The sequence below is a fragment of the Neodiprion pinetum genome, chromosome 4 (genome assembly GCF_021155775.2).
Source record: "Neodiprion pinetum isolate iyNeoPine1 chromosome 4, iyNeoPine1.2, whole genome shotgun sequence".
Lineage (NCBI taxonomy): Eukaryota > Metazoa > Arthropoda > Insecta > Hymenoptera > Diprionidae > Neodiprion > Neodiprion pinetum.
Window position 1 is genome coordinate 3,535,497 of NC_060235.2, and position 15,528 is coordinate 3,551,024.

Here is a 15,528-nt window from a genome sequence, read left to right on the forward strand (position 1 = left end):
ACTGATCGTTGCAATTTACTAACTAACGCGAGGTTTCCAGATCCAACCGATTGAAAGAATATTCGAACCGTAGTAACGAGAATGACATCGATTTTGCTAAAATTTCTCAGTGACTATAAACCTACGTAAGAAATCAGATTCTTCTCATTAAAAGTAGTCGAAAAACACGTGATCGTAATTCCAACAATATTCGAACAGTTTTTTAACGACGCCTGTTTTACAAAATTTTTCTAGTCACTGTAACAAATGAAATTTTTCTCAGTGCGGCAATTGCGTTTTTGATGGTAATAATTTTTTTTACATTTCTTATATTTGCATTATCAAAATGTTGTAATATTTATTACCCGTGACGAAAAAAGCCAAGGAAAACGATACGGAAGTCGGTGTTGCATGCCTGACGTAAGAAAAAAGCTCTCGAAATTAAAGTCCGAAACGAGGTGCCTGCAGCCTTTTGTAAGAGGGGTGGCAGGTGGAGGGGAATTGCGAAAGTTTCGCGGAGTATAAGAACAGGCGATAAGAGGCAAAAGATGGCCTCGACTTTTATCGCAACGCCGCGTATTGCGGTACCAGTTCGTTTTCTCACTTTTTTTTTTCATTCTCCTTCTCACTCCTCTGCGAAACATAAACAAATATAGGCCGTGATACGAACGACGGTATTTCCTGAAGCGATTCGTGTGCACGCTCCGATCCGAATTACTTCTCACGCATTTTTACTTCCTATCGAAACTCACACGCGTCGCTGGTTTAACCTGGATCTATTTTTTACATCTACTTAGATTTTGATCCGTTTGGTGGGGAATGTGGTTTTTTCTTATCGTTTTTTTTTACTTTCTTTTTATTTTCAAGTATTTTTCATTTCTTTTTATACCTCAGACGCTCCACGGTTATAAATTACGAATCTGATGACGATGAAAAATACGTAACGTGCTTCGTAAGATATGCACAAGACGAATTTTAATCAGGAACAAAAAGAGAGAGAGAGAGAGAGAGAGAGAGAGAGAGCTACGTGCTTGTATTAAACGAAATATTATATCATATTATTATTATCATTATTATTATTACACGTGTGGGAAATTTTTGATCTTATTCAAAAATATTTCTGCAATTGTTCTAACTCTAAAACAATACTTTAGAATTTTTTTAGTTTGTTCTATTTATCTGGTCAACTATTGATAATTATCGAGAGTGATTTTGAAAAGGAACTTTTTTTAAATTCTCAAAAACTGTATTTTCTTATCCAAACGTTTCAAGGCCGGGCCCGGGACGAATTGATTTTTCTCTCCAATTTTTTTAACACACTTAATCTTTTCGAGCAACTAAAACATTGTTTAAATGGTTCCGAAATTCCCAAACAAATTGTGGAAAATTTTTATTTTTCAATTAGAACTATTCTAAACCCGACCGGTTTCATTACGAAGACGATAAAAAAAAGTTGAATGTGTCAAAAAAAATAGACAAAGGGCGGGTCTGGAAATGTTCTAAGTGAAAAATAAAAGTTTTAAAAATTTTACGGGGATTTTTAGACAGTTGAAACAATATTTTGGCTGACCAAAAAAATTGAAGGTACTGAAAAAAAAAGGCAAAGAAGTCAGCCTGGTCTTGAAATGTTTTAAATAGAAAATACGGTTTTTGTAAATTAAAAAAAAAAAACGTCCTTTTCTTAAATCACTTTCAATATTTTTAAATAATTTAGCAGTTGAACGAAAAATCTGAAAAAATTCAGGATACTGTTTCAGAATTACGACTATTGCAGAAAAAGTTTTCAACAAAATCAAAAATACCGAGGGTCAGAAGTTGGTTAGTTTCGCATGTAATTCCCCGTACATAGTATTAAAGACAAAAATCAAGGCTGCAGATTGTTAAATAATTTCATACATTATTATTGGCACACACTCTTTTTCTTAAATCATCAATATTTGTCGTGAAATAAAACGAATTCTCCATGGACTTGGAAAACTGTTTGAACTTTTCATCCCGCAAACTCGTTTCCTCTTCGCAAACTTCTGCTGTCTGAAAATATTCAACTTTATATAATCGCTTTTCTTTACAGCAGCGTCTAAATGAAGCTTCGAAATCGAATAATCCTCGGATTTAATTCCTTCCCTGTTCGATCATACGCTCGTCACGTGGGGCAAGTTCTAGTTTGAATAATGCAAAAGCACACCGACCTTGAGCACCACCCAGTTTGCTCATTGTCAACCGAGCTGGTAACGAGCAAACACTAAGAGGGAACTCTTTACACCCTGACAAAGCTCTCGCGATTTCATTGATTTTTCATTGGAATCAGGGCAGAGCTTGTAAGCCGTCTAATAACTCGATCCAATTGCTTTTTTGACCGATCGATCATCTTAAGAAGCGTCTCGATTTCGCCTGAGACAAAATTTCTATTCCAAGTTTCTGAACTATTCGTGTCTGTTTGTTTTTCCCTAAATTTGTCGACGTTTTCATCGTCCTTACAGGTTTACAGGTTGTAAACAGTAATGGAACAAGCCGCTTTAAAGGGGCCATCTTTTAGCCAGCCCTCGAATTTTCACGTTTTCAGACTGCAGGTTAGATTCGTGATAATCGACCCAAAAAACCTAACGGTATGAATTTCCATTCAAATCCATTCATCCGTTCACCAGACATCGTCATCTTTATTTGATTTTTATAATTTTGCTATTGAAATAATTGAAAAAGTACCGAACCGATCAAATCTAAAATCTATTCAGTCCTAAGTTTAGAAAGGCCGCATCGATTGAGACCGAAATCATTGAAATCCTGTAACTCGTTGTCAAGATATCGTCGCACCAAAAAAATTGATCACACAGACGTCCACCTGAAAATGATCAAAGATGATTTCCATATCTTCAAAACGTGGAGATCTGGCGAAAACTCAACGTCTCATTCTCGGGGTGATTACAATAACTTACTTCTATCTCTGGAAACAGCGAAACGAGAAGTTAAAAAAGAGGAACTAAAAGTACGACGACTTTAGGATCCGCCGAGCGTTGAGCTCAAATGGAAGAAACGCTGCCCTCAAAAATCAAACGTTCAACGCGGCACTCTTAATGATGATAATAATAAAGATAGCAATAACAATTATTACAATAAATGCTAATGCCTGGCATATTATGCAACGCGTGTCCGCTCATAATCAAAACTCCGCTCTCCATCCTTATTTGACGGTCTTTATATCGAGGTCCGAGCTTTTAATTGCTAAACCAAGGGGTGAAAAGTGTCGCGCTGCTTTACGAATCACTTATCAAGCCGCGGCGCTGTCCGGGTATGAAAAATTAATTACAGTACGAGAAACTGTTTCACGCTGATGCATCGCTTTCCTTGTTATACCGACGCAATTAATGTCTCGTTTACGACTCGAGACTCGGTATGTGGGTTAATTTCATGTAACATTATTATGCCGGTGATTAAAATTCGTACGCAGGAAAAAATGTTCCTGTTTGTTATTTTTGTTTTTTTTTTTTACGCTACCCCAAATTCTTTTTTCCCTCACGGACTTCGCTTCGAGAATAATATAATATCTGATCAAAAATGTATCGAAATTATGAATGAAATAATATAATAACTAATTCGTCGCCAATAAACATCAATGACTAAACATCAAAATAATCCAAAACCAATCTTGTTCTTGTTTTTAATTCTAATAATGCGATTTCTGTCAATGTTTGAAAAAATTTACAACAAACTTTTGCTTCTTTTTTACTAAAGCGAGTGAATAATTTCAGTAAATTTCGTTCTCTCCTTGGATTCAAGGTAAAAAAAAAAAAAGAAACGAATAGAAAAATTACTTTTGACGTGAGCTTATTAAAATCGTTTCATAGCTGCATATTTTTCGCGCAGCACGAAAACGACGTATTTAATTTCTCCTTTTCATTTCTCTTTTTACACTAATTAGGTATAAAAGTACTGTTCGTATTTCTATGCAAATTTCCCGAAGCCGATTCGCCCCTCTTTTTACGCCACTTTCGTTCCGCTGATCCTCCACTTTTCTTCTCCACCTTTTTTATTCACGTTATGTTTTATTTTCCTTCAGGGTTTCGTCGCGCACACGCATATCGCATGCTTCCCTCACTCTGGCACAAATCTCACGTATCTAAGTATGTTACCTTACAAGGATACGTGTATTATAACTCGGGATGCAAATGATTCGATTTGAAAAAAAAAGAAAAAAAAAAAAAAAACTCCACAATGCAGAGCCTGGTCACGGTTCTTTTCCTATCGCGTTTCATCCCGTTCCAGAAACGCTTAATCGTTCTCGCATTTCATTTGAATTTATATATCCTCAACATTAACACAACCGAGGTTCCTGACCACCTTAACGACATCAACCGCGATACTTCAACCGCGATACTTCAACGGCTCGTTTGTAAACCCGTTTCCTCAATTTTTTCGGTCACGTATTTTTTCCCTTCCATAATCAACGATTTTTACCTTAAGAATATTCCTTTTTCTTTCACAATTTCAATTTTTATCCAGATTCTTTCAAAAATTCTCAAATAAGTTACGAATTTTTAAAAAATATCATCTAAAACTGTGCATGCAAAGCAATTTTCTCGGTATATTAAGAAAAAGAAAAAATTCTCCATCTTTCAAGTTTTAGAAACCAATTTTTTCTCACGAATCTGTTGTGAGGAAAATTTCAGTTTTATCAGTACTTCGTACTGCGAAAATCTCCGCCGTGTTATTCAAACTCCGATTTGCATATTTTACTTTGTTTGTAACACATAATTTTCGTACACGGTTTAATCTATTTCGGAGATTACGATCGAGTACCTTGTACATCATAATACGCAACGAGAAATCGGGGGTAAAACCGCCGAGAATAAGGGTAAGGGAAAACCCTGCGTGCAGTTTCGCTGTCGCTGATTAGTATAAAGTTGGAACTGTATGAGGTAGGAGGGAGCGACGAGTTCTCGACCATTGCTATTTTTGCACAAGTCGCGGCCTACATCTCGCCGTAGGCCGTCCCAAATACATCCCATAACGCCCTTCTTCCCCATCACGCGATCCACATTTTATTACGTCTGGCAAACCTCGCCGCGACAATCTTGCCGCATTGTCGTTACGTTTCCGGTGCAAAAGCTTCGGGCCAGAGATCTTCGAAAAGAAGACGCTAGGATTGATCGAAACTTGTGATTCTAGTTTTTCGTGGCGAAACTTGAAGTGAAGAAATAAAACTTTGAAGAAACTACAATCTTTCGAATTGTCGGAAGGCCGACGGCGCAAAGTTTCGAAATGCAGATTCCCAAAATTCAAGTTACGATGGAGCAAAGATCTGAAAAATAAAGTTTCGATAGAGTAAAATTGCGAAAATTAATGTATACTCACGCAGCGTAGTTTACTCAACGAGTGGATGTAAAAATTAGAACGACCAGGATTCCGAACGTAAAAATATCGAAATTCGAAAACAAAAAAAAGATCGAAGAGGTCAAATTTCACCAAGCCAGAAACGCACGGAATTAAAAATCTTCGATCGTTCGGAATTTCTATGTTTCAGAATTTGAAATTTTCTCATTTCAGCATTTTGCACTTTCGGAACTTTCAGCGTTGGGTTTTCTGGACTATTCGAAACTTTGACGCTTAGTCAAAGTTTGATATATTAACTTTAAGTTTCGCCACCAAAAAAATCGAAATTAGTCGCTTTCGGAATTTTTCAAATTCGGAATTTCAACCCTGCCCCTTTTTTTCAAAGCTCTGATTTTCTTCATAATATTCATTATTCGAAGTTATATGCATTGTCTAAAAATTCTCTAAAAACTGTATTTTCTTTTCCAAACATTTCCAGACCGCTTCCATTATAGAGCGATTCTTGTCTATTTATTTGACACATTCTACTTTGTTCATCATCTTCATAGACTAAAATCAGTCTAGAAGTGTTCCAGTAAGAAACAGAAGTTTGGAGAATCTTTTAGGAATCTTACAAACTGTGTAAACAATGTTTTTATTGATCAAAAAATTAAAAGTGCCAGAAAAACGTAGAAAAAAAAAAAATCGCCCCGTCATGTGCGCGGTTTTGAAACGTATGGAAAGGCAAATACAGGTCTTTTTCAAAATCACTCTCAATATTTATAAATAATTATTAGCCGAATAAAAAATATGAAAAAATTCAAGCTACTGTTTCAGAGTTGGGAGAGTGGCCGAAAAATTTTGATCGTGAAACAAAATGCTGGTTGGGTTCACATGTAATTTCCCAAAAATTGTGCATCACATGTTATGTGACCAAACTCTACACGATCCAAGATCTTCGCAGATACATCGTTCACTTCGTCGTCTACAGATACTGCGGCTTAAAATGTAAAAGAAAAGAAAATATCCTCGGGCCTCAGGGAAGCCGGCCGATTAAAGTCGGGCGACACGCGAGCCGCAGCCGCGCGGTGAAATGCTGCAGTAGTCGGTGCGTCGCTCGGTCAGACCGTCCGGTCATGCACCGCTTTATCTACTCGCCGTCTGGCGGGACGCTGTTCAAGGCTCACGGGCGTCTTTCACTACTGACGGCCGGACCATCGCCGGCTTCTTCTACTAGCTGCCTCGCCTGACGCACGCGGGATTTTCTACTGCGTTTACGCAGCAGGTGGCTGGCGGAGCGTTACGGGGTAATACTACTTTGTGTAAGCGAAATCAAGGGTCATTTTGTATAATTCATTTAACAAGAATGACGTAATATTTTTCGATTCTATTTTTCATACTTGATAATGTATAAGTCTTGGGGTACAGGGATTTTTTTTTTTTTTTAGCTATTTTAAAACAAAATGGCGGTGGAGTAGCTGATGAAATGAAATTATGTTTTTTCAAGGCGGTTGACCAACTAGCGACTTCGATTTTTAATCGATCGACTCTAAATTTTTACTGCAGCTTTATAATGATATTTTCTGATGAAGCGTGTAGGATATTTTCGATTTAATGAAACTTGAGCATTTTATGACCGATGTGTGGCCGATTTTTCGTAACAAATAAAACTTTTTCCTTCAAATTGACGCCGTTTTTTGAGAATTCAAACCGAATCTTATCATTCATTTGTTCAATCATCGCTATCAGGCTTTAATTAATTTGCTTATATCGCTGATCAGATGCAATGATATCGCTTGTTCTAAAATTAAAAATGTTGAGAACTTTAAAAAATAAGAAATCATATTCAATAAAATAGTGAAGAATGTTTGTATACTTTGAAGACTCGTTAGAAATTTGGAAATATGTTTCCAATCATACAAAAACTTGTTCCACGCCCTTAGAAAACAGTCGATCAATATTTTTTGACCCGAAGATAGTTTTCAATCGTTGTTTAATAAACGTTCCGTTTTTCACTTCCAATACTGACAACAAACATTCGAACACCAAGTAGATGCACAAAATTTAGATACGTTTTCAAGAATTTCACCAACTACAGCCAATCAATTCCCGCGTCCTTGGAATATATTAGTTACGTGAAAAAAATTCACATTCAATCAGCGTCGCGTATAATCCTACTTTTCTGTCCGTCTCTAATTTGATCTTAATAAACATTTACACGCGGCCTCTTATTTTCTATCGTTTTTAACGACTTATGACAATCCGCTGTGTATTGTGTTATCTGTATTCGATTTTCGATTTCCTTTTGCGCTCGTAACGAAATAATTCAACGAATAAACGAATAAGTGAGTGAATAGTAAAATGTCAATGACGAATTCTTCCCCCTAGATTTCGACACAGGCTAAGCCCCCCCAAGCCGAGTCTCTGCTACCGTTAGCGAGAGATCGACCACCCCACGTGGCTTATTGATCCTCAAGGTAGCCGGTCTGGCATGGCCAGCGAGTTATAATGAGATACAGCTGTGTGTGGTTTCCCGCTCCGCACCCTTCTGTCCCTTTTCTTTTCCTTACTTAACTTCCCGCGGTCAGCCGTGATTCACTTGCCCTTGCCGGCGTCTCGGACACGCGAGTCTAGCCCCTCAAAAGCACGCAGACGGTGAGCCATCCTTAAGAACTTTGCAGACCTTAAGGGCTAAGGGTAAGGATTATAGCCCTTCGCAAACCAGACTCGGTGATATTAAGGGGAGGCTTTTACATACGATAAATTACGCATAAAATGAGGATCAGAAATTTTGTATTGGCAACAAATTCGCCCAACCTTACTTTCATTTTCATCAAACTTGCTTATCGTTATTGTTATTATTTTCTTTTAGACTATTATCTGCATATCTAGTTTCACATGACGAAATCTGACTCGGAATATATTCCTAAATTCAAGCGGAGAATTCGATTCAAATGGTGAAAGACGAGTCAGAAAAACCGTTCGTTGGGATACTTTTCATCACCATGAAAAGGAAAGAGTCTGTTAGTTTTTCAATCTTGAAAGGAACGAGTGAAAAGTTTGAAACTGACAGGACTTGGCGAGGCAGATGAAAAAGTATTGAAAGAAAAATTAAAAGGAAATGTATAATTTCTTTTTTAAATAAATATATCAACGGTATCCAATGCTTTATTTGAAAAGAAAGGTGTTATATGTTTGTTGGTAAATCATTGAGAGTCGATTTATTTCGACCAAGATCGACCGAGATCGAAACCAATACTTTTCTCGTTTTGCCAAAGGTGATAAAAACTGAATGTATACAGTTGGAGGGTTAAATTTGTATTCGAGGAAGGGAAAAAAATACCGTTCCTCGAATTTCATTCGCCGCAATGATCCAAGGGCCGGATTTATACGCATACATAATAACTGTGCGATAATTTGAACTCTGCGCATCTGCAGCAGGATCAGCCTGTGTTATATCCATGGAAACGGGGGAGCTTTCACGGCAAATAGTTTGCGACTGCGGTTTATAGCGTTTCTCGCGCACGCCCATCGCCGATTCTCCACCCCGTTTATAGCTGAGAGCCTGAACCTCCAACCCCCCCAATCCTCAACACTGCGTGCCACGTGCTCCCGAGTAAACAGTAAATGGCGGACGCGATGCGGCTGAAAGACACGAGTAATATACATAAATCGAAAATTTCGCGTTGACTTGCGTTGATGTTCGGGAAAAATTTGATCGGAAAGTGAGTTTTTCGTATTTTTAGATCTAAAATACGATTGTCATTTTTACCGAAACGATCGTAAAATATTTCTTTCAAATATATGGAATTTTTTTTTTTTTAAGGCTTTTTTTCGCCACGTTTTCTAAGTTCTGAAAGGACGAAAAATTTAGGCACCTTTTGCACTGCGCGTATCATGTTCACGTATATTGTACAGTGGCGAAAAATTACTTCTTCTTCTACAGATGTGAATTTAAATGAAACCGAGATCTCTGGATTGCGTTAAGAAAAGTATGTGCGATTGGTAAAATCATATCCAACATTAAGGTGTCTCCGTTTTAAGTAATCTTTGCGATATTCAAGCCGCACCTTGTTTCGTTCCGATATAACGATGCAGGGTGTATAGGTATAATCAGTATTGATTGGTAATTATACGAGGGTGGAATATTAACGAGCGTTAACTTGAGCCAAACAATTACGTAATCAGCATACCGGATCAAGAGTTCATCCTCATCATCGTCCTGCAGCGATATTACCCAGATATAGATGAATAATCGAGCGGGCTGAAATAACGGAATGATGGAGATAATGTGGTTTTAAAATTCGAGCTTTCGACGATTCGAGTAGACTGCGCGGAAATTTTTTGCTATGATAAATGCGTCATGATTAAAAATCAAAATGTGAAACGACATCAGTCACGATTCTGCCTCTGAAACCCCCAGGATAAATATTCATAATAAGGGTTGTATTTTAATTTTTATTCTGTCAAGGACTTGAACGCTTTCAAATTGATAAAAAAAATATCCCCTGAAAATTTGTGCTTCCTATATCATCTTCAAGGTAGCTTTGTGATCGAATTATCTTATAGAAATAACAAATGGGACAAACTTTTTTTGCTCTTTGAAATTTTACAAGTCGTTGACGAATACATATTTTTGTAAAGATTTGAACACTTTTTAGTAAATGAAAGCGTGCATATTTTAATTAACGTTCAAGGTTTAATTCGTGTAAAATTATCATTCTGTCAAGTATAGGTACGAAATAACCAACTGTGTAATAAAATATGTTACATTATATTCTCCATTATTATCTGTATATTCGTCGACGACTTGAAAAATTTCAAAGAGCAATGAAAGTTTTTCCCATGTTATTATATACAGAGCTTAAATTGACGGTGATTTTTTTTTTTTTTTTTTTCTATCACTTTGAAAGCGTTTATAAAAACTCAAAATCAACCCTATCAAGGACCTTCCCAATATACATACCCACGTCTGACATGTTTAATTTGTGATAGTCAATATTAGTTATATAAACACATCAGGAGCAGCCAAGAACTGCGAATTTGCAGGAATAACAATTATTTTCCAGCACAATTCACACACGTATAAGCGTTTCGTGATAAACACGAGCCGGCGGAAGTTGTACAAGCGATAAAGCGATTTAGGCGTATCATAAGAAAGCTGCGTAGGCGCATAAAACCTCAGTCACCGTTTGTATCTGGCCCAGATCAAAACGGTAAGCAGGGCAATGGCTCGCACGCAAGTCGCCAACACCCCACTATACATGTTACATATATAAACACCAAGTCTACAAGTAGCTCAAATATTTTTTCCTCATCCTAGGCCAAACGCCGAGTAAAACAAGGCTGGAAAGAAAGCTCGAGCTTTCACCCTCGAATATCCTAGCTTCGCCGGGTGCGTTTTTCAGCTTCGCGCATCATTTACATCGATTGATTTCCTTGCAGCTTTTTAGATGATATTCATTGAGCTGTGGATCCGACACAATTACTGAAAATCACTAAAAAGCACTCGTTCTCAGGACTGGTGTAAGATCATGAAAAATCGCTTGGTCAGCTTTAAAGCGAATTACGACGATTTCCATGACATCGAATCCGCTCGCCTCGTTATTTCTGACAATCGTTTACAGTTTCACCTCCAGCTGTTGAAATTCCGACTTCCCCGCTCTCAGTTTAAACTTTTTCACCAACCCACTCACCTTGAAGGTTTTGTAGCTTGAGACGACGTACGAAGCTCCGTCCTCCAGCTCGTCGAGGGTCACCTTGCGGTCCCCGTCCATGGAGAAAATGTGTCTGGCGCCCCTGGGAAGGTCGAGGCGAAGGGAAAGACGGTCCAGGAGTGCCTCGAGGGATCCGATATCACGGCCGGGTTTGAACCTGGAAAAATATGGTGTTCAATTGCGGGAAATTCGGGCTTCGCAGCTTTCGATATTATAACGCCGCTGACGCTGGCAATGGTGAGCTTTCAACCGAGCCGAGCTCACCTCAAGCGGTCGGATGATTACTACGAATACTCAGAGCGTTTTACAGATGATTTACACTTCACGGCCCTTGCTACGCACCTTCAAGGTCCTTCGAATTTTTTACAACGTGCCATTCGAGCTTGCGAGTTCTCAGATATTTTTTTCAAATCTGATTCAGTCACGGTGAGAAAAAAACTTCCGAGTAACAAGCTTCGGCTATATTCGTCATATTTTGATAGTTTTTTCGATTTTAGATACGCCATATTGGATTTGGAATCTTGAATCCGCCGTCTTGGATTCAGAAATTATCAAATATTGAGTTCAGATTCGTGATCAACGATCCCAAAAATCCCCGACTAACAATACGCAGGGCAAAATATTGAGTTGAAAAATGTATGACTAAATGGGTTAGTCATTTATCCTACCCAAGGCATAATTGGGGATTGCGAAATTATACATTTATACCGTCGCAAGACTTTTCTTTGAGGTAGGGATTCTGATGGAGGGATTAGACTGAACTAGGACTAGGATTGTTATGATTCGATTATTCTGATTGCCTGATTCCGATTAAACCGCGAGACCTTTACTGCATACACTTTCCTGCTAGGATAAAAGAGGGATATTCGAACTGATTGCAAAATTTTCGTCGGTAATAAACTGCCTGTATTTACTTGTTAAAAATAGTATATTGTGTAACAAGGAGGAAAACTCGCCGAGGCAAAGGAGCCGAAGACGAACATCGCAAACACGCGATGCGAAAAGACCGTCGCCTTCTTGTTGCGCACGATTCTTTGTATACAACGCGAGTATGTTACGCGGTTTTCGCGAAGCACGAAATTGAGGTTAGGATCGCGTGATGGAAGATTTCTTTGCTACGGCGCATGCGCGGATTACGGAAAAAACCACTTTCAACACTCCTAGGACACAAAAGTCGTCTTTTCCGTACTCCGCGCATGCGCATTCGTAGAATCACTCGTCATGCCGTCATAGAAACGGGTACTTCGTGTACGGAAAACACGCGTGTCTGAAAAAATGCATAAAATATGCTCGCATTGTGTAACATACTGTAAAGGTGCTTTTATATTTATTTCTGTTTTCTCCTTAATTCGATATAGCGATAGACTTTTTTTTGTATCGCAGGCTCGAATTCAACGAACAGATTGAGAATATAATCGACATTGAGATTTATGAATAGTCTCAAATCTGTCACGAGGATAGGATATTTTTATTTGAAAATGGAAAGCTTTTTAAAAAACGACGAAAGCTTTCATCGGTTTTTCTTCTTTTCATACGGACGAGAAACAACAGCGAACGGTACGATAGAAGCTTAATAATGTCTGTCGACTGTTATCAAGCCGCGGGTGTTGATCAAAGAAAAGAAAGCTCGACTCGAGTAAGCACGTGGCGTAATCTGGGTCACCGTGTAGCCTCACCCTCGCACACACGAAGGATCGGTCGTAATTGCGCGGCATCGACGAAAAATAGAAGTAAAACTAGTATAAAAGAAAAAAAGAAAAAAGAAAAAAAACAGAAGCTCGCAACGAATGAGAATCTCAGGATCAAAAGTACAGCAAAATTTGATTAGCAGAAATTTAAGACGATCGAAGATCAGTTTTTTGTAAGTTTTTTTTTTCGATTCCGTGTGGTAAACAAATGAATTACTAGGTCAAGACTCGCAATCAGCGGCATATATTCTACAGGCTCGAACACAAGTGCGAATCATTAAATGTGTAACAGCTGTGCTTTAGACAACTTTTACAACTTTACACGTGATATTTGAAGCTTGAAATTTTTCACCGAGACACCAGCGGTTCGATTAAGTATGTTTACGAAGTGTAAGCCGCGTGACTGGAAGAATTTAATAAGGGAATTCCAAGCTGATGGGAAAGTAAAACGTGAGCAGAAAGTAACTGAGAGTCAGGAATCTGATCGAATTTCAAAGTGTGAAAGCAACGACATCGCAAAGTCAAACGGAAATATCATGCATGTGTGATTTAACTATCCCAACGCCGTTTCGCACGTCACATTCGCATTTGGGAAACAAATTGGGTCAACTTGATATATCGGAATATCCGCGAACTGAGCACACAGCACGCAATGGTGCAGAAATATTGCAGCAACGTGGCTTTGGAAGGTTTGAATCGTCGGAATTCTAGGTAAGTCGGGAATCGCCGTGCCGCGTTCGTTTTTTTTCCACAAAATTACGTATCCAGTAACGCTGCGATGCATCGTCTGAACCAAGAAACTTCAAATTTATCACCAGAGAGGAGAAACTGATGCTGCAAGAATGTTTGCAACAACTTCAACTACGATAATGTAACAACTATACAATACACCGACTATACTTGATGAAAACAGTAGATTAAGATATTTTTTAGGATAAAGAAGAAATGCGTTTCAAATATCAAGTTTATCCCACAAAGTCAAAGAACGCGACATTGGAAATAAATATCGCGACAAGTGTACGCAAAATTTAGACACTTTGCAAGTGTAAAAAAATTCAAACATACCGCGACGTATTTCAGCTGCGATTGTGCAGATCGTTTACCAGTAATTAATATACCAATAATGTGAAAACTTCGGTTCTTATTTACATCTGATACTGGCCTTCCAAATCGAGGACATAAAAATAATTGTCATTCGTAGTTAAATGTTAGCAGCATGTGCATAACGTTTTCTTTTTTTTCTTCCTTGTTCTTTTCACTGTCAGGATGAAAGCTTCCGAGCATGAATATTCTCTGGGTACGATGTAGCCAGACAGGAGTAACAATAACGATTTGTTATTATAGAAGACTGATCTGAATTCTTACAATTTCGCGAGAACTTTTATCCTCGACTTCTACCACAGACTAATAATACGTCATTGCATGAAATATTAACGATATGAGGCTGAAGTTAGTAAAGTTATCGTGATGATTAACGTATTGGAAAATCGTTATTTAACAATTGCAAGGAATGTCTGAAATTCAGTAAATTGTAACAAGGCAAAAAGCATTCATATTTTGAAAGCTTGACTACTTCTTCGAAATCACTGTAAAATTTAAGAATAACCCCCCCCCCCCCCCCCCCCCCCCCCCTTCCCCAAATGTTTCGTTACGTTAACGTTACTAACTTCAGACTCGTGTAATGATTTTTTCCTCTGTACCGTAAAAGTGATCGAGTCTGACACATTTCAACCCTTTACCCAAATTTGTAAGATAAAGAGAAAGAAGAGAAGAAGAAAGAAATTCTTTTCACAGTAAAGCCGAGAGCTTTCGATTGGGTTTGGATTTCGTGATCGGACTAATCGCAGCGTCAACATTGCCTGCAATGTGACAGTGATCGAGCCTGACACATTTCAACCCGGCACCAAAATTTGCAAGAGAGAGAGAGAGAGAGAGAGAGAGAGAGAGAGAGAGAGAGAGAGAGAGAGAGAGACAACGAAAAAGGAAATACTTTGTACAGTAAAGCCGAGAGCTTTCGATAATATTTGGGTTTCGCGGATCGCGTTACTCGCGGTATAAAAATTTCCCTACAACGTCAAAGTGATCGAGTCTGATGTATTTCACCTCTGAACCAAAATTTGCCGGAGCCAAGAGAGAGGGAAATACTTTTGACGGTACAAAGCGGAGAGCTTTCGATGGGATTTGGGTTTCGGGATCGGATCGAGAGTAACGACGAGCATAGTTGAATCAAGGAGCACTGACCTGAACTCAACGCCGGGAAAGTAGGGGTCCCCATTCTTGTAGAACGTGACGCGTCTCGCCCTCCAATATCCGAGGTTGTTGTACCTCGGCGGCGCCGGATCCTGTCGGCTCTTGGGCCTGTTCTCCGGCTGCTCCGGGGGCGGCATGCGAGGACTAGAAGGTCTGCTTTGCTGCCGCCAGTATCCACCCATGCCTCCGGGGGCATCCCCACCCCCGGCCCCACCGCCCCCGAGGTTCGCCCCCTCCTCGTCGCTGTCGCCGTCGCCCTCGTCGGTGTCGGCAGCGCCGCGTCCCGGCATGCCGGAGGCCATAGGAACCAACGGCTGGGGCGAGTCGTCGTTACGTGCTGCCCCCTGATCCTCCGACGGTATACCGCCGCCCCCCGCCCCCGCCGATGCCGCCCCCTGACCGCCGCCGCCTTCCTCGTACTGACCCAGCCGCGATCCAGCCCGCGAAACCGCCTGCGCTGCTATCATGTCTATCCTTGCCACCTTTGGGGTGAAACACGTTCCTTGTAATCTTTATTTTACCCTTGACTATTTTCATTTCTTTATTGTTCTGGGTAAAAAATGAAGATTAGTTTTCTAGCCGATACC

General features: G+C 39.3%; 1 protein-coding gene across 1 annotated transcript in view; it reads right to left on the bottom strand.

Moving 5' to 3' along the window:
* DCX-EMAP (Doublecortin-domain-containing echinoderm-microtubule-associated protein) overlaps nt 1-15,053 on the bottom strand; it is a 32,015-nt gene extending 16,962 nt beyond the window's left edge. The window contains exons 1-2 of the mRNA XM_069135450.1: nt 14,933-15,053; nt 10,983-11,160 (exon numbers count right to left, since the gene is read on the bottom strand). Of these exons, the coding sequence (XP_068991551.1) occupies nt 10,983-11,063 (81 nt within the window). The 5' untranslated portion in view covers nt 11,064-11,160; nt 14,933-15,053. The remainder of the gene's footprint in view (nt 1-10,982; nt 11,161-14,932) is intronic.
* Between the last annotated feature and the right edge of the window lie 475 nt (nt 15,054-15,528).